The 25,409-nt window shown below is 45.0% G+C and overlaps 1 protein-coding gene across 1 annotated transcript in view; it reads right to left on the minus strand.

Annotated features, from left to right (window-relative positions):
- Positions 1-24,820, minus strand: part of PELI2 (pellino E3 ubiquitin protein ligase family member 2) — a 188,360-nt gene extending 163,540 nt beyond the window's left edge. Inside the window, exon 1 of the mRNA XM_040226380.1 lies at positions 24,478-24,820. Coding sequence (XP_040082314.1) covers positions 24,478-24,554 — 77 coding nt within the window. The 5' untranslated portion in view covers positions 24,555-24,820. The remainder of the gene's footprint in view (positions 1-24,477) is intronic.
- Between the last annotated feature and the right edge of the window lie 589 nt (positions 24,821-25,409).

The following is a 25,409-nucleotide window of genomic DNA, read 5'->3' on the forward strand; positions in this document are numbered from 1 at the left end:
AAAGAGGGTTGGCTTCTCCTTTGTCCTTGGCATCCGAGAGTGGGCCTTAAGAAGCATCACTATGAACAAAGCTAGTAAAGGTGATGGAATTCCAGATGAGCTATTTCAAATCCTAAAAGATGATGCCGTTAAAGTGCTGCACTCAATATGCCAGTAAATATGGAAAACTCAGCAGTGGCCACAGGACTGGAAAAGGTCAGTTTTCATTTCAATATCAAAGAAGGGCAAAGCCAAAGAATGTTCAAACTACCACACAATTGTGTGCTCATTTCACATGCTAGCAAGGTAATGCTCAAAACCCTTCAAGCTAGGCTTTTTGAAGGACGTGAACCAAGAACTTCCAGATGTACAAGCTAGATTTAGAAAAGGCAAAGGAACCAGAGATCAAATTCCCAACATTTGTTGGAACATAGAAAAAGCAAGAGAGTTCCAGGAAAAAAAATCTGCTTCACTGACTACGCTAAAAGTCTTTTACTGTGTGGGTCACAACAAACTGTGGAAAATATTTCAAGAGAGGGAAATACCAGATCACCTGGCCTGCCTCCTGAGAAATCTGTGTGCAGGTCAAGAAGCTACAGTCAGAACTGGACATGGAACAACAGACTGGTTCCAAATGGGTAAGGAGTATGTCAAGGTTGTTTAATTGTCACCCTACTTATTTAAGTTATATGCAGAGTACGTCATGCGAAATGCTGGGCTGAATGAATTCCAAGCTGGAATCAAGATTGCTGGGAGAAATAAACAACCTCAGATATGCAGATGACCCTTATGGCAGAAAGCAAAGAGGAATTAAAGAGCCTCTTGATCAAAGTGAAAGAGGAGAGTGAAAAAGTTGGCTTAAAACTCAACAGTCAAAAAACTAAGATCATGGCATCCAGTCCCATCACTTCATGGCAAACAGATGGGGAAAAAATGAAAACAATGACAGACTTTATTTTCTTGGAATCCAAAATCACTGCAGACAGTGACTGCAGTCATGAAATTAAAAGACATTTGCTTCTTGGAAAAAACATTATTACCAACCTAGATAGCATATTAAAAAGCAGAGTCATCACTTTGCTGACAAAGGTCCGTATAGCCAAAGCTATACTGGTTTTTCCAGCAGTCATGTACAGATGTGAGAGTTGGACTATGGAGGCTGAGCACCAAAGAATTGACGCTTTTGAACTGTGCTGGAGAAGATGCTTGAGAGTCCCTTGGACGGCAAGAAGATCAAACCAGTCAATCCTAAAGGAAATCAACCCTGAATATTCACTGGAAGGACTGACGCTGAAACTCCAATACTCTGGCCACCTGATGCAAAGAGCAGACTCAATGGAAAAGACCCTGATGCTAGGAAAGATTGAAGACGGGAGGAGAAGGGGACAACAGAGGATGAGATGGTTGGATAACATCACTGACTCAATGGACATGGGTTTGAGCAGACTCCAGGAGATGGTGAAGGACAGGGAAGCCTGGTGTCCTGCAGTTCATGGGGTCACAGAGTCAGACACGATTTAGGTGACTGAACAAAAACAAAGAAGGTTGGGATCTTGCTGAGGGCTGTGTGGCCTCTGCACATAACCCTTTAAAGTAACATTTTACCCAGAAACTCAAAAGTAGCTTCTTCCCAAAGAAAGAGTCATTTTTAAAGATTTGCTTAAAATTAATGTCCTCTTCTTTTTAGCCTTCACGGTAAAAGTTAAATACAAACTAAGGATCCATTACTGTTGTATTGACTCTAGCTTTTGCTACTTTAAAAAAGTTCAAATAATTTGCACCTAACAAGAATATATTCATATGATTCATTTTAAGCAACCACTAGTACCATGGGGTCGTGAAGAGTCAGACACAACTGAGCGACTTCACTTTCACTTTTCACTTTCATGCACTGGAGAAGGAAACGGCAACCCACTCCAGTGTTCTTGCCTGGAGAATCCCAGGGATGGCAGAGCCTTGGTGGGCTGCCGTCTATGGGGTTGCACAGAGTTGGACACGACTGAAGCGACTTAGCAGCAGCAGCAGTACCATTTAAAATCATTTAAAATAGGTACCTGGGATTGGAAAGAGTTTGTTTTTATTTGGAGGGAAGAGGTTGTTATTACCTATTCTTCACAAATCCTAAAGATATTAATGGGAAAGATGCATCGGTTCGGTAAAATTACAAACTTTTCAGATATAAGTACAATCAACTTAGATCTGTAGGTGGAAGAGACACCTGCTCTGAACAACACGCTTGACGCACGACTCAGTCATAACCAACAGGGCTACATCTTTGTTTCACAGATGCGCACTAAGATTTCAACAAGGAAGAAATGAGAGAAGGGGGAAGGAAGAAAAGATTCTTTTTCAGACAATTACTCATTTCTGATGAAAGCAAATTCAAGCAGCAGTGACATGCCTCACCAATAACAAGCTTCAAATACTAAAATCCCCCCTCTCCTTTTTAACAGGGAAGCTGGTGGGCACCACCCTCTCCAAAGACAGGAGCTTGATTTACCAACTAGAAATGGGAGAAGTGTGTGATGTGATTATTGTCAGGGCTTCTCCTGGCTCCAGCTTTTCTGTTTTTCATCTGTGCTAGGGGAGTCTCCCCGGTTACCAGAATTATATTTTTAGAAACTTAACTTTAAATTAAAAAAAAAAAAACAACAACAACTTGCAACATGGAAGAACCATGACAACAAGGCAAGCAGAAACCCAACATCAGGCATAAGTGAAAAAGGCCCTTGGGCACTTGACTCAGAAGTCAATCTAAGATTTAAAACACAGACCAAAATACAAAGGAACCCAAAGGAAAGGAAAAGCAGGAAAGTAAACAATGGGAAGAGGAGGAACAGAGCAGGAAAAAGGAATTGGTTCAAGAAACGAAAATACAGCGATAAACCGAAAACTACATTTTACTCTGCTTAAACTCAACTGCATACACAAAACACAGACTACTAGTTTTCATTACAGTTTCATAACCGGTCTAAGACAATTAAATCTTGAAACCACCAAATACAGAGGAAACCCAGCATTTTTCAATTCCACTCTGTTCAACCTCACAAGCCCTGCCTCGCTCTCTGCCCCTCCCCCGGCCAGCACCACACCACGGCCAAGGACTGGGTAGGTTATGCCCCATGATGCAGGGTATCTGAGAAGCCAGGCCTACAGTTAGGTAATTAAGGATTCTGTGGCTTGTCCAATGAGTCCAATGAGTCCACCTGCACCCAGCTGTCCCTGCAACTGTGTTGCCTACATCCTGAAAATCCCTTCAGCTCCCGTGGGCAGGACCAGTTGGAATCCCTTGTAACCCCCATCCTTTCCCACAGCTTCCCTACATGTTTATCAATTTTGTCAGCAGGAAAGGAGAGAAAGCCAGGCTGGGAAAAGGCACCTGAGAAAACAAACACAGCAACAACACAGGAGAAATAATTGTTTCAACATGAACTGAGTATTTCCATAATCACGCTATTGAGACTTCAAACAAGTTGTGTGCATGTACAATAGACATCACTAGATTGACAAGATATTGGAAACAATTCACTCCCCGTATCTTTCTGTTATGCCACAAATCAAGTAAGTTGGGAACAAAATGAATACTGTTTTAACTTGATGGATCAAATTTTTACAACTTTAATACTTCATCATTGTTCACACATCTCTGACAATGACGCCACTTTTTCTTAAATGTGCCAAATAGATCATTTTATGAAGTTTCCAAAGTCAGAACTTTACAAGTTCAAATTTGTAAATACCTTATTATACAATATTTCTGTAAAATAGTTGCCATTTCCATCTTTTTCTGTAGACAAATAATAATTCATGAATATTTTTCAGTCTTTGAAAGACAAAAACAAAAACAAAAAACCCTCAGAACCACCTGTACTTTGATTTGATTTTAAAGTTATAGGGAATTTCAAAGAGAAGAGAAGCTCAAATTCTGAAAGTTGCTTTGCTAACTCCACAGTAGAACTAAAACTCTGAACAGAAGATGCTTTGTGTAAAATACACAGTTTGTTTGGGCTTTCAGCACTTTCCGCTAACTATGTGTACAATTTCCAAAGAACGCTCCTGAACTTACTTTTACCTACTCATGAAAAATGACTACTCTAAACAAAAACAGCCAGTTCATGGAGAAAGTAATTTTCTGAGCATTGTGATGCTCTGATGAGCACAGAACAGACACAGGCTGCTGGGTCAGAGGGGCAGGCCGTATCCTTTGGAAGCCTCGAGAGCAGAGAGCAGAGCTCAGGGAGTACCCTCCCCCAGCGGACACTACCCAAGGGAAGCAAACATCCTGGGGCCCCCCAGAATCCAGAGAGGTAAGGAAGTGATGGTCAGAGAGGAACTGCAGCTCAGAGCAGACAGCTGGCCCTCACTTCAAATTGAAATGTCTGCAATAGGGTAACATTGCTACAAGAATAATCCAATCATCCCTCTGACAGGTTTCTGAACTCTTCTGCAAAAATGAATCTGTGTTTACTTCCCTAAATAAAGCATCTTGGCAACTTAAACTCGGAACAGTTTAAGATCTTAAATCCAAACCACCAGCCTCAAATCTGATCACAGGGACAACTGTGATTTTTAAACAACTGATAGAAAAGTTAAAGGAAGGTGAGTAGCGGTTTTTCACACACAAACAACCCTGCTAAATACCTGGGAAGGTAAACAAACACAAAACCATCTTTTCTACATGTGTACATCATCTTCAGCGGAAGAATCAATCCTAACATGCCAAGATCACAATATTCTGGAGGTGACAAGGAGACGGCGGACCTGCGGAGTGTGCTATCTTGGCCACAGAACAGGATCCAATGGTTCCCTAAGTTTCAGGCAGCTTAGGTTTTTCATTCTTTTCCTCCACGTTAATCCAGATACAAAGCAATTACTTGTTACACAGCTCAAACTGCTCTTTCTCTTATTACTAAGTCCAATGACTGAAAAGAAATTTCTCAAATCTCATCTGAGAAAACCATCTTATTATGCACAGTCAACAGCCTCTCCCAAGGAAAGAAAAGTTACGGTGGGATTCTTAGGCTAATGAAAGCCATAAATCACCTTCTGGAAGAGGTTACAGACCCCATCTTAGGCTCCTGGCTGTAAACTTGATGCCTGCATCTCCCCTGCAGTAAGTAATAGATGAAAATTAGTTTTCACTGGGTAGGGGAAATTCTCTTTGTTATCACCCAACCAAACCTTCCCAGCAGATGTAGGACCAGCCCCACAAAACCATCGTCACCTTTATTCACAATGTAGGGAAGCGCAAAACGGCTTTTCAAGGGGGAGCTGGAACACAGACTAACTACACTGGCGGGCTCTTCACAGGAGACTCCTAGAGGAAGTTGCCAAAGGCAAACTGCCAAGGTCTCCCTGGAAAGGAATGATCTCAGAGAGCACACCTATGAAAAGAGGGGGAGGAGGGGAGGAAAGGGAAGAGAAAAAGAAAGAGTAGAAGACAGACAGGCATTCAACTTCAGAGTGAGACCACTGGCAGGCATCCCATACAAATGCCATGCTTTATCCATCAATTAAAAACACTTGGCACTCAATAAATTACATCAGAGGATGTCACAATCACCAAGGTCCGTGAGCTGGAGTACTCAATTATTATGTTTATTCTTGTTTCAACAAAAGGCATCCCTCTAACTGAACAGCCCTGGAGAATGATCTATCACATAGGATATCTCGAGCTTTCCTTTCTGGTCCCAGTCCTTCTCAGTTGAAACCCAGATTTAATCTCATCTTCAACAACCCAACAGATTAAGTGAAACCACCAGTTTAAAAGGTTAAAAATATAATCTGGCAGTTAGTAGTGATGCTTCTAAATTATATGCTCTACAGAAGCAAATGTGTTTATTTTGTTGCCACATGACCTAAATCCAGAACCTAAGGGTTCTGATCAAAGAAGCGGAGGACCTCAACACTCCACCCCACCTCCTGGGAGATGCTGGAAAACCCAAATATGCAGAATGTAAGGGCACCAGTGAAGCCCTTGGCCAACAGAAATGCCATCCCTCCAGTCGAGTGTTCATAGAGAGCTCAGTTACCTTTAACATTATTTTTATCTCAAAAATCTAACTTACAAAATGTCTGAGAAGCACTGCAGAGGATTCCCTTGAGTTCCAGTTTTCTGCCTTTTAAATTGACAGTGTATTCAATGATTGCTAATGTTAAGAAGGATCAACAAGGCAAGCCTAACTCAAAGACAGACTCAAGCAGATTCATATTGGATTTGGAATAGCATCATCATGAACTGGAGTGTTTTTTTTTTTTTTTTTTTCATCTTCTACATGTTATACATGTCAGTTAGATATCACTTTTTAAAAATTTCCTCTACAGGGACTTCTGCTTAATCATCAGTTAATGTAAAACTTCAATGGTCCTTAAGTATGCCACTCCTGAAGCATTCTATTTCACTGAGCTCTGTACTGTATAAGACTGAGGTTACATGGTTAAAATTACTTAATAAGCAGAAAATGCAGCATATTGTTAGTCGTTTTTTAACCCAGTTACTCTGGTACAGAAGTGACAAGAGTTCCAGCCTTTGAAATATATCCTATCAGAAAAATAAAGGCTGTTTTCAACTTAATAACAGTGACCATGTATAGCTAATATATTTATAACACAAAGCCAAAAATGTCAACTCTTGGAGAAACTGCACTTGAAACAGACCTTCAGTAATAAACTGACTCATCAACCAGCATTTCACCAAAAACCACTGAGCTACCGTCTCTAAACATCATTTTTCATTCTGAGAAAACACGTGCAATTTTTAGATCATAGTTTTATTGAGAGCAGGTGCCAAATAATACACCAGAAAGAAAATCAACAAGGCAAAAATAATAAGCCAAATACCATAAAACAGTCTCTTGTTCTAACCCAATCAAAACTAAATGAACAAATTCATTAAGCCACATTATAGAACCACAATTCACAAATCATACGGACTGCAGCTTACTGCCAAAGATCTGTGCACACGCTGAGAAGCAGACCATTTCCTTTCTCCTTGCTGGTAAGTCATGAGTCAGCACACTGCTCAGAGAGCCAGGCTTGTGTAAGTTTGATACTTAGAATATAGCTTAGAGGTTGCAGAGGTACCACAAGGAAGGTTCTTAATACAGATAATAATAATAATGTACACCGCCAAGCTGCTCTCCAATGGGTAGGTAATTTTTTAAAAATATCACCGCATTTCCCTTTTTATTTGTTATAAATCTCACGAATAACCTGAATTTTAGACATTTCATTATCTATTATGGTCCTGCTAAGAACTGGAGTTGGAATGGAGAAAGGAGAGAAATGTTCATTGGAGAATTCTAACTTCTAAACAGCAGGCAGGATGGGAAACTGGAGTGGGACAGGGGCAGAATAAAAGAAAACGAGGGAAGAAATATGGCTTGTACCCCCTGCTATACACAACTCTCCCAGCAAAAGAAACACAGTTTAATGACAAGATTGCTGGTTCCTCATGATAATGATTTTTTTAAAAAATAAACAAAGAAAAGGAATGAAAAAATAAACTCAAGTTGATTTCCAGAGCACCCCAGCTGTCTTGCTTCAAATATGTAACGAGCTGTACCCAACGTGGCAGAATGGAGGAAAAGTCAACAAACAGCAAGGATGTTTGTAGGCACATGAAAAAAGAATACACTGGGCAATTGGCTGGACAGCAAACACTATACATATGTTATAAGTATAAAGCTCTCTAAAAATCAAAAGAAAGGAGTTGGAATGGAGGAGATAAAGAGTGAGAAAACACACCAACCCAACCAGCATGCAAACACAAAAACCAGCTGTGATAAATATCAGTAAAGAAATAATGGAAAGAATATGTATCTGTGACTTCAGAGTGGAAAGATAAGAAACCAGAGAAACTAATTTTAAGAAAAAAAAAGATTTATCACCATCGAAATGTTTGGTTGGATCTGTTGACTTTTCTCAGGAGATTTTTAATACTACATTTAAAACTGAAAGCTGAAATTCCTGTCAGCTTCAGACCACATCTGTGCACTCAGTGACTTTAACCCCTTAACGTGTAAAAGGAAAATTTTAAATCCACCATCATTTCAGGGCTAAACAATTGCTAACGAGTGCTCACCATGTTCATGTACTGAAGAACTCTTCAATTTACCTTGGAAGATGCAAACAGGAGAATACTTTTAGGAAGCTAATTAAAGAAACATAAATGCATGAAATACCTACTGAAAAGTAAATAATCATTCTTATAAGCCGGATCAGGGAGCAGAGAAATGGGAAAGGAGACCATCTACATTAAAAGCTCACATTTCCAGAGCCACATTTTCTCACCCATATGCTTGACTGATCCACCAAGTGCCAGGTTGTAGCACAACGCTGGGACCGAGTGCAGAAAAGGGAGGCCCCAGCCCTACCCTGTCCAGGATCCATAAGGAAGGACGTTTACAAGGCGCAGAGAGCTCTTGAGAAATAACTGCTCTAGCCTGGAGGAAAAGGGAGGAGTCAGGAAGGGCCTCTTGCTGGAGATAACAGCTGAGTTCAATCTTAACAGGTGAGCAGGATGCAGCAAGGAAAGAGAACCCATGTGTGTGAAAGCAATTGAGAAAAAAGGAGAAAGAAAGTTCTATGAATAAATAGTTAATTAGAAGTTAGTGTTAGTCACTCAGTCGTGTCTGACTTTGCAATCCGATGGACTGCAGCCCGCCAGGCTCCTCTGTCCATGAAGTTCTCCAGGCAAGAACACTGGAGTGGGTTGCCATTTCCTCCTCCATGAACACATAATGGGGGGCAAAATGGGGCTCAGAGAGTAGGCCCCAAGGCAAAGAAGTATGTTATCTTGGGCTTGACTGGATGTTTCTTGTGTAGAATTCGGTATTTTTCAAAGGGTCCTTTTCTCTAAGTACCTAAAAAACGTATTTTCAGAAATTATGCCTTTAGCATACACAGTAACCTTTCAGAGATCTTTTAAAGTCTTCAAACAGTGGCTAGAATAACCCTGAATAATTCTCCTCCTCCCACATATCCTGTTAGAACAGAGACCTTAGAAATCACATGGCAATTCTGATTCTGCAAACCGCAGCCCCCTCCAAAAAAAAGCAGAATTTGTTTCAGATAATCTTTAAAAATGTATATATATTTGGCTTACTTTAAATGTCTTTCTAACAGTAATTAAATTCTCTTAAAATCAGGGTCAGTTAACTAACACTTCAAAAAACAGCCCATAAACCATGTAGAAAATGAAGTACATAAAATATTTTTGTGCAGAGACAACATTACAAGTGAATGTGCAAAAAGTGAAAATAACATTAGCATCATGGATGATTTGTCTTCCTTCTTCCAAAACTGTAATTAATATTCTCTATACAATATTTTTACCATACAGTTTTCTAAAACTAATTCCATATTACCTGAATATAAATGGTCTGCCTCAAAAAAAAATCCATTTACGAATTTATCAGTGGAGAAAAGCTAAATGATTAGTATTAATGATTAGTGTTAACATCTAAAAGTTACAAGAATTGGACACAAACTTAAAACTGGTTTAACCCCAGGAGAAATTGGGGTGAAATAAGTACACAGGCAAAATCGAAGAGTATGTGATTTATGGTAAACTAACATGGTGAGTGGTCAAGTGGATTTTTAAAAAACACAATTAGATCAGAGAAAGATGCATTTCAGCTGAGAGTAAAGGGCCACAGGAGAACCTATCTCCTGAGGGAGGGCAAGCTCTATTGTCTGAATCTAATCTGAACAGAGGCAACAGGAAAAACAGGGGCAGGCATCCTCTGACCCTTTCATGGCCCTGAAGGAGAGGAACACAAAGGGAAGTGTAAGAGGACAAGCCATCACACTGTGAGGAGGGGCCGGCTCCCCGCAGAGCTGTCGCCCACACCATTGTGTACCCCAGCCGCCCACCTTTCTACTGTCATAATCACAACTTCAGAATCTAATGCCAAACATGAAGCATTCCACCCTTCAGATCGTAAACAAAAGGTATTACCAATAATGACATTAAGATGTACAGGCTTTGAGAAGCCCAATATGGGCAAGCCTTAGAATATGAGACCCGGATTCAACTTCCTGAGCTTCCAATCCTTTACTGTTAATAACTGTGCAGGATCCTAGGTGAAGCTCAATCTCCAGGCATCTCTGCTTCCCCATTTCTCCAATGGAGGTGGTGACATCACCTCCTCTGAGGGCCCAGGAAACTCAGCACCACCTGGCTGGCGGCAGGGACTGGGGCTCCCTAACAGGCATCTCACACTGTGCAAGGGACCTGGAGTGCTGCCTCCTGCAGTCAGTAGATGGTACAGCAGCTGAGAGACGGCAGGAAAGGGAAAGCCCTGCTGGGACCCCCATGCTCCCTACAGAAAGAAAAGCCACTCCACCCAGCCGCCCCTGAAGATAGGGTGAATGGGAGAACTTCTCCTCCTCCAGAGGATCCCGTCGGAGCTCAAGAAGGCGGCAGGCTCACCACCCTGGCTGCACTTTCCCAGCATACTCAGAGGAGTAGTGCTATTTCTTATCCAGCATGGAGGCTGGATGCTTAACCATCAGGGACAGCATTTCTCAACTAGTAAACCCAAAACAGGAGCTTTGACAGTCATGGGAGGTGAAGGTGGTGGGTAGAAGGAGGGCACACAAATTATTAAGGTGATGAAGATTTGTGTCTTTTCTCTCCCCTCTGGGGAAAACATGAGTTGTGCTATTGTTTAATATTTAAAACAATAGTACCTGGGCAGACAACTATTATAAGACAATAATTCAATCGAAGGGCATTCTAGTGTGTAAACCACTCAAGTTTCGCCCTTGTGTAGTTTATTACATTATCAGAACCTCCTGATTTAATTACTTCCCTGCAGAGCGTCCAAGTCTCTGCTTTTCACCCACACAACATCCAACATTGCTTATCAAGAGTCTATATTTGTCCTTCAGTATTTTACCATCTGATATCTTAGGATGTCTATTTGTTAAGGGTATTTTTTTTAGAAATCCTGGGTCATGTGCACCTCACATCTGTAATGGAAAAGGCTTAACTGCCCTCACAGGAAGGTTGAAACTGAAGAGCATAAAGCCACACCAGCTTCCAGAAGGGTCTAAGTCAATAGCTTCATCAAAGTCTTCACTGGCATCTGGTCTAAGTTAACACACTTAGAATGAGCAATTAAAAGGCACCACACCTTTCGTGGCCTACTGTTGGCCCTGTGCTTTTCAGATTAGCTAAACTAGTGCTGCTGCTGTAACAAGTTGTACTGAGGACCATCAGGGAGGCAATGGAGTGGGGAGGTTCTTCCCCTTAATCAATACTAACAGGAAGATCAAGAGACAGTAAAGGGAAAAAAACTCAATACACAGGGACGTGAAAATCCAGGCAAATGCAGAGAGGAGAAGGGCCTGAAGACCCCTTTCCAAGCTGTAAACAAAATACGCATGTGAGCCTAAGTCATCACAGACAACGGCAAAAGAAGAAAGATTTCACCGGCCCAGGCTTAATCTGCTTAAAGCCCCTCTTTCCTGATGGACGATAAGCTCCAAGAAGGCAGGGACCACTCTAGTCATCACCCCCTGTATCCCCAGCGTGAGAAGATGCCAACCAACTGACGAGGCTCCAACTCTACTTCCTTCCCCAGGGACTTCAATCTCCAGCCAAATCCTTCAAGGTTCCTAAACCCCACACCGTTACTATTACTGCTTTATAAAAATCCAGGCCAGCTTTCAAAACTCTGCTCAAAGGCTGCCCTTTCCAGGATTTTTTCCCCAGTTCCCAGCAATTCGCATGCCTTTAACCTTCACTCTGTGGAGAGAATCAGGCCTCACAGTAATCCCAACCTACCTTCCAGTCATACCCTGCCACTGATGAGGTGAGTTACCTGAACAGAAGCCTCACTTTCCAAACAACGCACTCTAACTCCTGGGACTGATTAAGAAAAACACAAAAGAATCTGGCAAACAGCACACCTGAAATAACGGCTCCCGCCATCCATCTCTCCTCGTCTCCACGTATAGTTTGTTGCTTAGTTATTTGTCTTACCCTTAGACTGTAGGCCCCTGGAGGGCATTTCCTTATGTGGGTTCCTAAACGTTAGCTCATCAGCATCGCCAAAACAGCAACCATGACAGCATCACCTCACACAAACTGAGTGGGTAATGTTTACGGCATACGCTTAGATACTGCCCCATCTAGCATGTTCAGTGAATTCCACATTTAATTCAATAAATCCATACATGTGCAATAAAATATAAAATATATCTACCTATACATTTGTATAGGTTTTAGTGTAGTTTTTTTTTCCTTCTGTTTTTTTAGTATTTATTTGGCCGCGTCAGGTCCGAGCTGTGGCATTAGGGGTCTTCCTTGCTTCGTGCGGACTCTTTCGTTGCAGTCCACAGATTCTCTAGTTGTGGTTGCTTGGGCTTAGCTCCTCGGCCATATGTGGGATCTTAGTTCCCTTACCAGGGATTGAACCCATGTCCCCTACTTGGGGCATATCCTTAACCACTGGACCATTAGGGAAGTCCCTTTAGTGTAGTTTTAAGCTTTACAATCTACAAAATTACAAAAGCTACAAAATACACCATTTGGGCATTTATTTAAACTTCTTTTACACTTAGTTGATAAATTTTAAATGCCAAAGTTTTCATTTTATATGTATCAGTACTTCTGATTACAAATGTTAAAACTTTTTAAACAGAATTTGGGGGAATTTTAAGATATTGCATTCATTTCAGCTACTACACAAATCCTTTTTCCTCTTTTTATGTCAAGCTGCTTGCTCACTTGGAAGGCAGTCACTTGCAGAGTCTGTGCCTGCAGTTCTCTCTCTCCATCCTGAGGACCATGTTCATGGCTGGCAGCTCGGCTATCACACTGTCCGCTTCTGAAGGGAGAACACTAGCCCAGCCCACACCGCACCATGCCTGGCCACCTTCTGACGTTGCTTGCCCCTAAGCCAGCACACAGCCCATGGGGAAAATGAGACCCAGGAACTATACTTCCTTCGTACCACTGACAGTCACAGGTACAACTCATACAAGTGAGCTCTTCATTGCCCTGTACCTGTAGGATGCTAGTAGAGATGACCTCCCCACCTCCTCAAATCTCTGTTAGTTCTGTTATTTCATTTGGGTGGCCTTTAAAAGCCTGAAAGTCCATCATCCACTAGCTGTCCTGGGGTTAAAGCTGCTTATGCTCCAATCTTTCAGAAGCATGGTTTTCAGCTCTGCTGGGTCATTCTTCAACTGCCTGCTCTCAAAGAATTTCAGGAGATAATATTGATTACGGAGATTAATGAATGCAGAGAGACTCACAGATGACTTACATAATAAACTTATTTCACAAATGCTTTTGTTAGCTAAGCTTTTCAGGCCATACAGTACTTAATGTTTGGAATAACTCATCTAAAAGGCTGAAACTGTGCTCATTAAAATAATCAATAACCTGAAAGAAACAAAAACTCAGTGAATTCATTCCCATTAGTCCGTCAGATGAGACAGCTAAATCACATGCCAGTGTAATACCGGTGTTTCAGTTGTCTACTGCTGTGTAACAAACCACCCCAAACACAACAGCTTCTAAGGACAACCAGCACTCGGAACTCATCGATTTGGCAGAATGAGAAGGAAATTGCTCATCTTTGCTCCGTGTGGTGTGGCCTGGGCAGCTTGATGGGCCCAAGGAGCCAAGATGGCTTTACTCAAGGTCAATTGCCTCAGCAGAGTGGTTGCAGTGGCTGGGGGCTGGCCAGGCCTCTCTCCTTTTGTAATCCTGCCAGGGCCACCCTCTCCAGCAGGGCAGTCAAGACTTCTTTACATGGCAACTGCCTTCTAAGAAGGTGCTGTAGACTGAATTTATATATTGAAGTCCTCAGCCTCAGCACACTTCAGAATGTGAATGTATTAGGAGACAAGGTCTTTAAAGAGGTGTGTGCATGCGTGCTAAGTTGCTTCAGTCATGTCCAACTTTTTGTGACCCTGGACTGGAGTCCACCAGGCTCTGCTGTCCATGGGATTCTCTGGGCAAGAATACTGGAATGGGTTGCCATGCCCTTTTCCAGGGGATCTTCCCAACCCCGGGATCGAACCCATGTCTCCTGCACTGCAGGCAGATTTTTTACCACTGAGGCACCGGGGAAGCCCCTTTAAAGAGATTAAAATCAAGGTTAAGTTAGGTCACATAAGTGGGCCCTAATCCAACATGACTGGTGTCCTCATATGAGGGGCAGGGCCACCAAGGATGGTCACCTATACAAGAAAAAGCCACATGAGGACACAGCAAGAGACAGTCATCTGCAAGCCAAGGAGGGAGGCCTCGGGAGAAACCCAACTTGCTGACACCTTATCTTGGGCTTCCAGCTTGCAAAACTATGAGCAAGTTTCTGCTGTTTAAGCCACCCAGCCTATGGTGTTTTGTTATAGAGCAGCCTGGCAGATTAGTATAGAGAACAAAAACGGAAGCTAGAACACCCCTTAAGGCAGCATCCAAAAGTCACAGACCTCCGTCACAAACATGGTTCAGAGCAAATTACAAAACCAGCCCACATGCAGAGGGAGGGGAGTCACCACCTCAGAGAGGTCCAGCACGCAGGCCTGATTTGAAGATACTTGGGGAAAAACATGGGTCTAAGTTAAAGCCCCAAATTCTCTTATCTGATCTCCAACTGGTTGCAAGTCCTACTGGGAAAGTTGGGTAATGTCCACCTCAACACACGGCCTTTAAATACAGTTCTTTCACTGAATGGTTTACAGAGTCAAACAACTGAATGCTTATTATGTGGAAATAGTTCAAGAATGCAAAAACCCTGTTGAGAAGCATACACAGTACAGTCCTCTGTTCTCTCCAGTAGCTCTCCTGCATACCTTAAACAAACAGCTATGCAGCAAAACGACAGATTCCATTCTGCATTCTATCCGAGAGCATGTTATAATAAAAGCACCCAAACTCTAATGCAGTCTCATGTACCACAGCAAGGACCCAGTCTGTACGTTTCTGGGGATCTGGCAAGAAGCACACTTCTTTGTGTTTTCGGTCCTTGCGCAAAAAGGGCCGGATTTCCTCAAGGTAATCAGTTTATCAATCAGGCGCTCCAGAAACCCCTCCTTGCTCACCCATCACAAGTTCTGAAGATAGACAGAGGCCCCATAACCCTGCAGCAGGAGGCACAAGAAGGCCAGGTACAAACTGAAGGAGGCGGGGGGATGGGGAGGGGGGCAGGCTTTGAAGGCGCCTGGAAGGTGCTTGGAAATAGTAAACAGCTGTTCCATACCAACAGCCTGGAAGCCAAACACACAACTGCCCACTTGGGTTGGATTCTGCTAAACCAGTACTAATTAGAATGGGAGCACAAGGTTAGAGATTCTTATCCTAAACACAGAGCAAAAAAGCAGGGTATGAATGGAGTTAAGTGTTTGCAAGTGAGAAGCATTATGCAGATGGCTGGACATAAAACCTCAATCAAGAATGACTTGCAGTAGTCTTAAATCTGCTGCTGAAAATACCCCCAATGCATACTTATTAGGTCTGTCATCCAGGAGGAGGCTTGCACCCCAGCCATCGTTAGCCAGCACTAATGACTGCAGCCTTTCGGCACCACCCCTGTGCACCGCAGTGCAGCTCTGGCAGCTGGTGGAACGGGAACAGAGGGCCTGCTTCCCTTCAAGGCAGAACGTTCTGCAGGTGACAAAATGACTGTTAGGTGACTGACAAAAAGAAAAACAAACAAAAGTTGAAACAGGAGTATCTGATGTCAGTAAAGTACATGTTTAGTATCGCAGGAAACCTTTAACTTGGGCCCTTCAGGTTGGGGAGGGCTGTTTACAAAGCTGCAGCTATGTTCGGGAATCCGCGTTCCTTCCCAAGCGAGGAAACAGTCCCTGAGCCCCAGAGATGAGGCTGAGTTGAGCAAGGTGCTGCAGTGTGCCAGAGAAATCCCACCTCCTGTATACCTGAAAAGGTGTACCCCATACCCTAAGGGAGGAACCCTGTCCTCTAGGAGGGAAGAGCAAATCGTCTCAAGGAGCCCTGCTGCTGCTGCTACTGCTAAATCGCTTCAGTCATGTCCGACTCCGTGCGACCCCATTGATGGCAGCCCACCAGGCTCCCCCGTCCCTGGGATTCTCCAGGCAAGAACACTGGAGTGGGTTGCCATTTCCTTCTCCAATGCATGAAAGTGAAAAGTGAAAGTGAAGCCGCTCAGTCCTGTCCGACTCTTCGCGACCCCATGGACTGCAGCCTACCCAGCTGCTCTGCCCATGGGATTCTCCAGGCAAGAGTACTGGAGTGGGGTGCCATTGCCTTCTCCATCAAGGAGCCCTAGAGAATGCAATTACCACCCTGAGCATGCGACACTGATAGACTACTCAGAATCCTTTGGCCCATCAGAGTGTAACCCACCCAGCGTGGCTTAGACAGGTTTGAAAGTAAAGAAAAAACTGGAAAAGGGTGGGAGCTCTCAAAGGATACAGAGTTACTTTCTGAGAAATGCTTCCCCTGATTTTTGTATATTCCAGGGCCCCACTACCTTGTCCCTTGCACTTGACCCAACTCGTCCCCCCTGCCCTGCCACCCAAGCACTCTCTTGCCCCATGTCCTGCGTCAGATTTCCCAGGGCCCTCTGAATTAAAGCTGTATCTACCAAGGGGCTGGCTTGTCTGCACCGCTTGTCTTGCACTGAAAGGTGAGCTCTCTGCAGGGCTGTCTACCTCACTCCTACTGTATGCAGCCCAGTGCCCAGGGCAGTGCTGCTCCTCAGTCAGTATTTCTGAGTCAGTGAACGAGTGGCAGCCCACTCACAACCTGGGACAGTGGTGTGACTGGACGTCTTGAGGGACAGGAATCAGATCCTGGCTCCCACACGCCTCGGCCTGAGCTTCTTGCACCCGCCGCTGCTGCAGCCCGCTCTGCAGAAGTGCTTTCTCTGCTACCAGTTTCCGAGCTGACAGTCAGCTACAATCTCCCAGGCCTGTAGGATAAAGTCCCCAATCCTGCGGGGCTTGCCCTCCCACCCTCCTGGCTCATGATTCATTTCAACCTTCCAGCCATTTGGGACTTTTCTCAATTCCTCAAAGGAGCATGTGCGCTCATCTTTGGATCTTAGAATACTGTGGGCCGTCCTCCTAGAGCAATTCCCTCTAACCTCCGCCTGGCTAGCCTCTTCTTGTCCCGGCACAGGGTTAGGTGACCCACTGTGCTCCCCCATCACAGCCTATGCTCTAATCTGCTTTCTCTGTAGGCTCCACGGCAGCAGAGATGATACCTGCCTTGTTCACTGCACCCTTAGTGCCAAGGACAGCATCTGACGTGTAGCAGGTGCTCAAACATTGGTGGAATAAATAAATGAACTGAATATTTGTAAGAGCCATTCCCTAAAGGGTTGTGACAAGAATAAGACAGTAATTCACATGTCCGCCTTGCCTAGCTATATCTCCCGTGCCTGGAAGAGTACAATCCCATTAAATATTTGTCGAATGAATAAATTCCTGGCTTGCCTGATGTAACCCCACCCCTTTCTCTCCCACTTGGGAGAACACAGCAGAATGCAAGTGGGTAAAGTCACATTATTACCAAGACATCTTGGAATCATTTGAAAGATCCATACTTTATTACATGTCATAAATTACCGGCCACATACCTCAAAACTGATCATCACACGTAAGGTGGCTGAGACAGTGGTTGAGAACAGCTGATTTAGACAAAGCTAAGAACTATGAAGCACTTTTTGCTCTCCTTATTTTTATTGTCCAGAAGATGAAGGTAACAGTAAGCTCAATAAGAACCATTAATAGCATCATTCTTACCTTCCATTTTCTTCTTATAAAATAGATTCTGCTCACCCTAGGAGAAACCCTTAGTTAAATCAGATGATGTTAGAAATTCCTGTTCAGTTATTTTACTCCCACACCAAGGAGCTCCATCAAGGGCTACACTGTCTCTGTTTCAAAGCCAATCCATGTCTCCAGGTTGCTGATTCCTGCATCGCAGACACAAAGCCACTGCCTCAACATGCCAAGGGTGGTCTCCTTCAAATACGGCAATTGGCATGTTTTCAGTTTTTTGGTCTTTTCTGTATACGTGTTTCATCCTTTTGCCAATTTTACTGATATGTTTTGATAAAGCTGCTGGAGGGCTTCCCAGGTGGTAAAGAATCCAACTGCCAATGCAAGAGACTTAAGAGACGTGGGTTTGATCCCTGGGCCGGAAAGATTCCCTGGAAAAGGGCATGGCAACCCACTTCAGTATTCTTGCCTGGAGAATCTCATAGAGGAGTCTGGCGGGCTACAGTCCATAGGGTCACACAGAATCAGACAGGACTGAAGCGACTTAGCATGCACACATGCAAAGTTACTAAAACCTGAAGTAAGCTGGTTTTGCTTTTGTTTACCGAAAGCATCCCCAAATATGGATCACCTGATGAAATACAACTGAAAATGAACAGTCCTAATGAAGGTTTCGGGCTTGGTGTGTTAGAGAAACAAATCTGAGAGGCCCAGACAAGAAACCACACAGACAGCCACATACTCCAAACAAGGCTAAAGTTAGTAAAGGAAAATATAGCAACCCAAAGCCAGTCACATCACAACCCTTTATAGCCTACAGAAGTAGACCCTCCATCCACACAAACAGATCTATGCTCTTCAGATCACCACAAACGCTGAGAGATAGCAAAGATTTTGTTTTGTTTTGCTTTAAGTTCAAAGACCTTTCAGTCTATAAAGGATACTAGCATTTGATGTTTGGGCCCAAATTAAAGAGGAGGACAAGAAAAGGAAAAGTGTTAGGATATATTTTAAGGTTTCTTATTACTACCAAGGGGAGGGGCCAAGGCACAGTGCCAAGGTTAAGACAAAACTGGCATCTAGAAATTGGAGCTGCTTGTTTCAAAAAATAAAGACCATAAACTCTCCTAGCAACAGCCCTCTTTGTCTTACTTGATAAAATGCTGCACAGTCTAAAGGGAAAACCACACGTACCCCCTGATCTTCCCCCTTTTGTAGATCTTAAGCAGTTTCAACTACAACAAGTTATTTTTGAGTCATATCTGCAGAAATTCTTAACCTTTTTTTTGTGCAAAGGATCCTTCTGTCAGTCTTTAAAGTATACTGAGCCCTTTGCAGAAAAATAATTTTACATGTATAAAATACAATACAAAGGCTTAAAAATGAAGTCAATCATTTGGTTATCAAAGATAAGTTGTGATACAATAATGTATGCATTTCTGGATTAATGCATTAAATAGCAAATCCAGCAGCAGGTCTATTTGTTGCCTATACACATAATGGAGTAAAATATTAAATCTGTTTGAATCCAGTAAAAGCAAAGATATATTTTCCCGCCATCCCAGTTCAAGGGCTCCTTGGATTCCATCTGTGAACTCTAGGTTAAAAACCTTTGGTTGAGAGATCCAATACAAATACATTTTGTGAAGCATCAAATGAAAAAGAAAGCTTTGCAAAGGCATTATCCATTCAGCAGTGAGGTGAGGGGAACTAAGAGTAAAGCAGTATGTTTCCAAAAATCATGATGGGCCATTAGTCAGCGAGAGAGCTGCATGCTTCAAACTGAATCCAGAAAGAGATTCAGCTTCCCTCATGCAAGTTACAAAAAACCTGCAGCTTTGGGGAACTTACAGCACTGCTGGAATCTGCCCTGAAGTGAGGAACCTGTGACCTGGCAGTGCAGTGACCCAGCTCAACTATGAACTTGGACAAACCTCCTTCCTTCTGGGAGTCTCGCGTTCCTCATCAGTAAAACTAAAGAGTGAAGTATGTACCATGGCCTCTTAGGGCCCTTTCAGTTCTAAAATTTCATCATCAGATTATCTCTTCCTTGTGCTGGTTATTTTAGCCTACTGCGCTTAATTTTGAAACATCACTGCCCTCCTAAAACCTGGAACAGAAAGTTTTATCAAATTTTGAACACCCTCATGTACAATCTAACACCAATGTGTCACATATATGTATACCATTACAACTTTTAAAAATGCCTATTTTGCACATACCAACTTCCAAAAAAGTAATCACAGCATCGATCTTTTCCACTATTAAACCACAGTTCCCATTCAAATTCTAGCACCACCACCTTCAGTTCAGTTCAGTGGCTCAGTCGTGTCCGACTCTTTGCGACCCCATGAATCTCAGTATGCCGGGCCTCCCTGTTCATCACCAACTCCCGGAGTTCACTCAAACTCATGTCCATCGAGTCGGTGATGCCATCCAGCCATCTCGTCCTCTGTCGTCCCCTTCTCCTCCTGGCCCTAATCCCTCCCAGCATCAGAGTCTTTTCCAATGAGTCAACTCTTCACATGAGGTGGCCAAAGTACTGAAGTTTCAGCTTCAGCATCATTCCTTCCAATGAACACACAGGACAGATCTCCTTTAGGATGGACTGGTTGGATCTCCTTGCAGTCCAAGGGACTCTCAAGAGTGTTCGCCAACACCATAGTTCAAAAGCAACAATTCTTCAGCGCTCAGCTTTCTTCACAGTCCAACTCTCACATCCATACATGACCACTGGAAAAACCATATCCTTGACTAGATGGACCTTTGTTGGCAAAGTAATGTCTCTGCTTTTGAATATGCAGTCTAGGTTGGTCATAACTTTCCTTCCAAGGAGTAAGGGTCTTTTAATTTCATGGCTGCAATCACCATCTGCAGTGATTTTGGAGCCCCCCAAAATAAAGACTGACACTGTTTCCACTGTTTCTCCATCTATTTCCCATGAAGTGATAGGACCGGATGCCATGATCTTCGTTTTCTGAATGTTGAGCTTTAAGCCAACTTTTTCACTCTCCTCTTTCACTTTCATCAAGAGGCTTTTTAGTTCCTCTTCACTTTCTGCCATAAGGGTGGTGTCATCTGCATATCTGAGGTTATTAATGTTTCTCCCGGCAAGGAATACACAAAATCAATGCATGCAGAATTACTGAGATTATGTTAACTACATTTTGCACATTTGAGCCACTGACCAACATTACAGGGTATAAACCAGAAAGGTTCTTGACAACTACACAATCTAATCATTTCATTATTGCTAAAGAAACAGGAAGAAAGTGAGGGCTAGGTGCATGTACTCCGTCATGTCCGATTCTTTGTGACCCCATGGACTGTAGCCCACCAGGCTCCTCTGTCCGTGGAACTTTCCAGGCAAGAATACAGGAGCAGGTTTCCTACTCCAGGGGATCTTCCTGACCCAAACAGCCTCTGCAGCATCTCCTGCATTGGCAGGCAGATTCTTTACCACTGGGCCAACTGGGAAGCCAGAGAGTGAAGGACTAAGCCACCATCACAAAGCCAGTGGGCAAGAAAGGAGAAATTCAGTCCAGGTCTGAATGCTGATTCATACTCTTACCAACAAACTACATCGAACTACCTCTCAAATCCGGACACGCTTCCCCAAGTTTAACATATTAGCCAGGTTTAAAATGAACAGCAAAAAAGACCTGACAGGTAGATAGTCATTTCTCTATCTTTCATTATGTAATGGACACAGCAAAAAGTGGTGGCTCTGATGCATTCACTGGCTGGAATCATGAAAAAATTAAATTGTACCAAGCTGCTAAGAAAATGATGACCCTACTAAAATCCTAACTGGGATTCTCTTAACATTGTGTAATGCATGAAACGATGCAGAAGTATTTGCGTATGAATACAGACATATACGTTTATAGCTCCTCAACTGCACTCCAGGATTTCTTAGCAACATTTTGCTACAAAATTTAGAAGAGAAAAAAAGGGCAATCACACAACAGGATTTTTTTAATGAAAAAATGCACTGTATTTTATAAGCAAAAAGCTTTTTATGAATACTAATATGGGGCATTTTTAGATTTCAAGATTAATTTCATCAATAAAAAATCTACTAGAAAATTTTACATTATGTTATAGATGATCAGACATGTAACATTGATACTAATTTTTATTTGATCATCACTGGTGATTTAAGAGGGAGGGCGCTACCTCAAGTCCTAAGGGTACGATAATGATTAATAAGGGTTGCCTTACAGTCTACCTACCTTTTCACTATTTCCCCACATTCTTCAGTGTGTTCAATATTGTTAGAGAGTCAGAGAACTACTCTCAAAAACAGAAAATGGCCCCAATTCTTCTCAAGTATTGAAAAACCAAACTTAGCATCTTCTCAGAGCCTGGTCTCAACTCACCCTTTCACCTCCTCAGAGAAACGTTCCTGCCTTCCCAGCTACAGAAGGCAAGACCTGCCTATTGCAAATTTGGCAGCGCCAGAAACTGCCATTTATTATTCATTTGTTTACATGTTTTCTTCTGTTTATATCTGCCACTCCACACTACAATGAAATAGCTCCCTGTGCACTTCTGGATCTTCCATGCCTAAACAGTGCTGGCACATAGTAGGTGCCCACAAACTGAATGGCCTAAAATATTAATATAAGTGCTAATTCCGTCATGGACTTCCCTTATAGCTCAGTTTCTAAAGAATCTGCCTGCAGTGCAGGAGACCCGGGTTTGATCCCTGGGTTGGGAAGATCCCCTGGAGAAGGAAATGGCAACCCACTCCAGTATCCTTGCCTGGAAAGTCTCATGGACACAGGAGCCTGGTGGGCTGCAGTCCAAGGGGGTAGCAAAGAGTCCGGCACCACTGAGCAACTAACACTTAATTCCATCATACTCAGTGTCTCCTAGAAAAACATTTGTAAATAACAGAGCACATGCAACTGGCAAAGTATTTACATAGCCTGCTTTAGTATAAGCCTGATCGGAGGACAATTCAGGGTAAAAATCCTTTTCGGGGCTCTGGAATGTCCTGCACTTCCAACTATGAACACAAACCCTCTCCAGACCCACTCACACCCTGCTTTCATGAAACATCTCAACGACTATTTCCTCAAAAGGAAATAATGAAATAAAGTCCTGGCCTAAGTTAATCTTTCGTGTCAGGTTCACAATGTTAAACATACTTTGAAGCCAGCCACACAAACAAAACCAAACTGCACAAAATTAGGCTGGGCTGAGGTTACATAAGACAAGCTAAACTCTAGCTTTTTGCCTGCCAGTGCTCTCTCCTTCCACTGAATCTTGATGTTTGTCTTTTAAGCGCAATTAGATGCAGGTGAGAAAAATGCTTATCTGAAACAGCTTCCAAAGAGGTAAATGAGCTTTCCAATGATACTCCACCTAACACTGTAGCTACAAAGTACGCCAAACTGGACAACTTTGAGCTGGGCTGTGTCTGGAAGCGTCTCTTAAAAATTCGTCGCTTTAAAATTATCTTTAAGCCGGCACTTACTTCAAGGTATTCAGTTATCAAAACACATTTTTCAGAGTGCCCTGAGTTCTTCCCTACCCATGACTCTTCACACGTGTGCTAAGCCTACCTTTCAGCACCCATAATGTTCAGAACACAAGTCTTTCAAGAGAGGAGGACAAAAGCGCGGGTTTCCGGGAGTGACAGATCCAAAGGGAAAAATAATCCTTTCTCTTTTCTCCTCCAAGGCTAAACCCAAGTTGCTCCTTCTCCCGAATTTACCGCACTTCCCCCACCCCATTCCGCTCCCCTTTCACTGCCCACTTTATCCTGCTTTAATCCCAGCGAAGCTTCTCTCCAGGCTTATTAAGGGTAAACAATAGAAATGTCACAAGGAAAGTCAGGAAGTAGATGAAGTCTCTAATTGCTGCCGTTTAAAGATTGTAGATAATTACTATCTTCAGAATGTGATTTTCACAAGCCGAGAGGGAGCAGAGGCAGGCGAGGCTGGCGAGCTCCCCGCCGCTGGGAGGACATCTGCGAGGCCGAATCCCAGGACCGAGGGACAGAGAGGATGCAGCCCCGCGCGCCTGGAGCCCGGGCGGGCGCAGCGGCTTTCCTGCCCGCTCCGCGACACTCCCGGCGGAGAGAGCCGAGGGCCGGCCAGGCCGCCCGGGTCGCAGACAGTTCACTGCCCTGGGGCTGCTGCCCGCGGACGCCCCTCGCTCGGATCCCACTGCCCGCAGCGCCGAGCCGCCGGTGCCGCGCCTGGAGTTCCGGGCCTGGGGCTCACAATAAGAGGGAGCAGAGGGACCCTGGGGGCCTCTCAGTTTCGCCAAGGTGGAGGGGTAGTCCTCGGACACCGCGAGGTGCCCACGACAGCTGTGCTTCAACCCTGGTCCCTATCCCCGACACCCGGCCCGGGGCACGCGGGGAAGTCGAGCCTCTGCCCCCGCGGTAATGCCAAGGACTTAGTCCCCGAACACTACGCCTCGCGGGGCTCCGAGGTCGCCCCAGTCCCCGCCGCTGCCTTCGCCCCGCGCTGACCGCGCTCCGCCACTTCCCTCGCCACCTCCGCGGCGCGGACAGCGCATCCCTGTGCCCGCAGCGACCAGCGCGCGCGGATCAGGGCATCCCACCCCCACGCCCACCGTCCCAGCCCTCCGAGACGCTCTACCGGCCCAAGCGCCCTACCGATGGCCAGAGAACCCCCAAACCACCCCGATGGCCCTGCTCCAGGATGTGGGTGCGCGGCGGCCACCCAGCCCGGAGCGCGTGCTGCCCGCCCCCAAGATCCCCTGGTCGGGGATCCCCGGACTCACCCCAGTACCACCAGCTCCCCGTATTTCACGGGCTCCTTATTGGGGGCGCAGTGCTCCTCCTGGCCGGCGGAAAACATGGAGCCCTGCTCGGCTGCCGCCGCCGCCGCAGCCTCCGCCGCGATCCCCGCTGAGTCCGCGCCGCCGCTACAATCCCATCCCGAGAAGGGAGTGAGCGCGCCGGGGAAGGGCACGGCGGCGAAGGGGGCGCGGGGCGGCCAGTCCCGCGGCTGCTCCGTCGTGGCTGCGTGGCTGCCCTGCCGGGCTCTCTAAGAGCTCCGCGCGCCGCGGCTGCCCCGAGCTGGACTCGGCAACAAATGGGACCGGGCAGCAGGGAGACCCGCCGCGCGAAGCGCCGCCGCCGCCGCCGCCGCCGCCGAAGCCCCGCGGGAGGGAGGAAAGGAGGGAGCGAGCGAGCCAGGGAGGGGCGGGGGCAGCGGGCGGGGGAGGGGCGGGGGCCGGCCGCAGAGCCGCCCCGCCCGCGCGCGGGCAGGTGGGAGCCGCCCCGCCCTCCGCGAGCCGCCCGCAGCCCTCCGCCCACCCGGCGCCCCCTCCCCCGGCGCGTGGGGCCGCCCCGGTCCACTCCCCGCCCCCCTCGGGCCCAGCGGCGGCTCGCCCCCGTGTTATGTAAACATAGAGTAAAAGGGAAAGGAAGTTCTTAAAGGAGCAGCTCTATTTTTTTTTTCCGCTCTCTCGCTTCCTTCCCCAAACTTAACGGCGCGGGCACCTCAGCCCTGGTCGCCGAGTTCTGCAGCGGCCGAAGGCTGCGCAGGATCCCCGGAAGCACGGCGGTTTAGGTTCCCAAGCCTAACTTAGTTTCCTCGGGTTAACTAGCTGTAAATAAAGAACCTGCTCTCCGGATATGGGAGCATTTGCTTTCCCGGTGTCGCCGTGTCGCGGCACACTTTCGGAGGTGTTCCACACGCGCACCTGGA

The sequence above is a fragment of the Oryx dammah genome, unplaced genomic scaffold (assembly GCF_014754425.2).
Source record: "Oryx dammah isolate SB20612 unplaced genomic scaffold, SCBI_Odam_1.1 HiC_scaffold_26, whole genome shotgun sequence".
Classification (NCBI taxonomy): Eukaryota; Metazoa; Chordata; class Mammalia; order Artiodactyla; family Bovidae; genus Oryx; species Oryx dammah.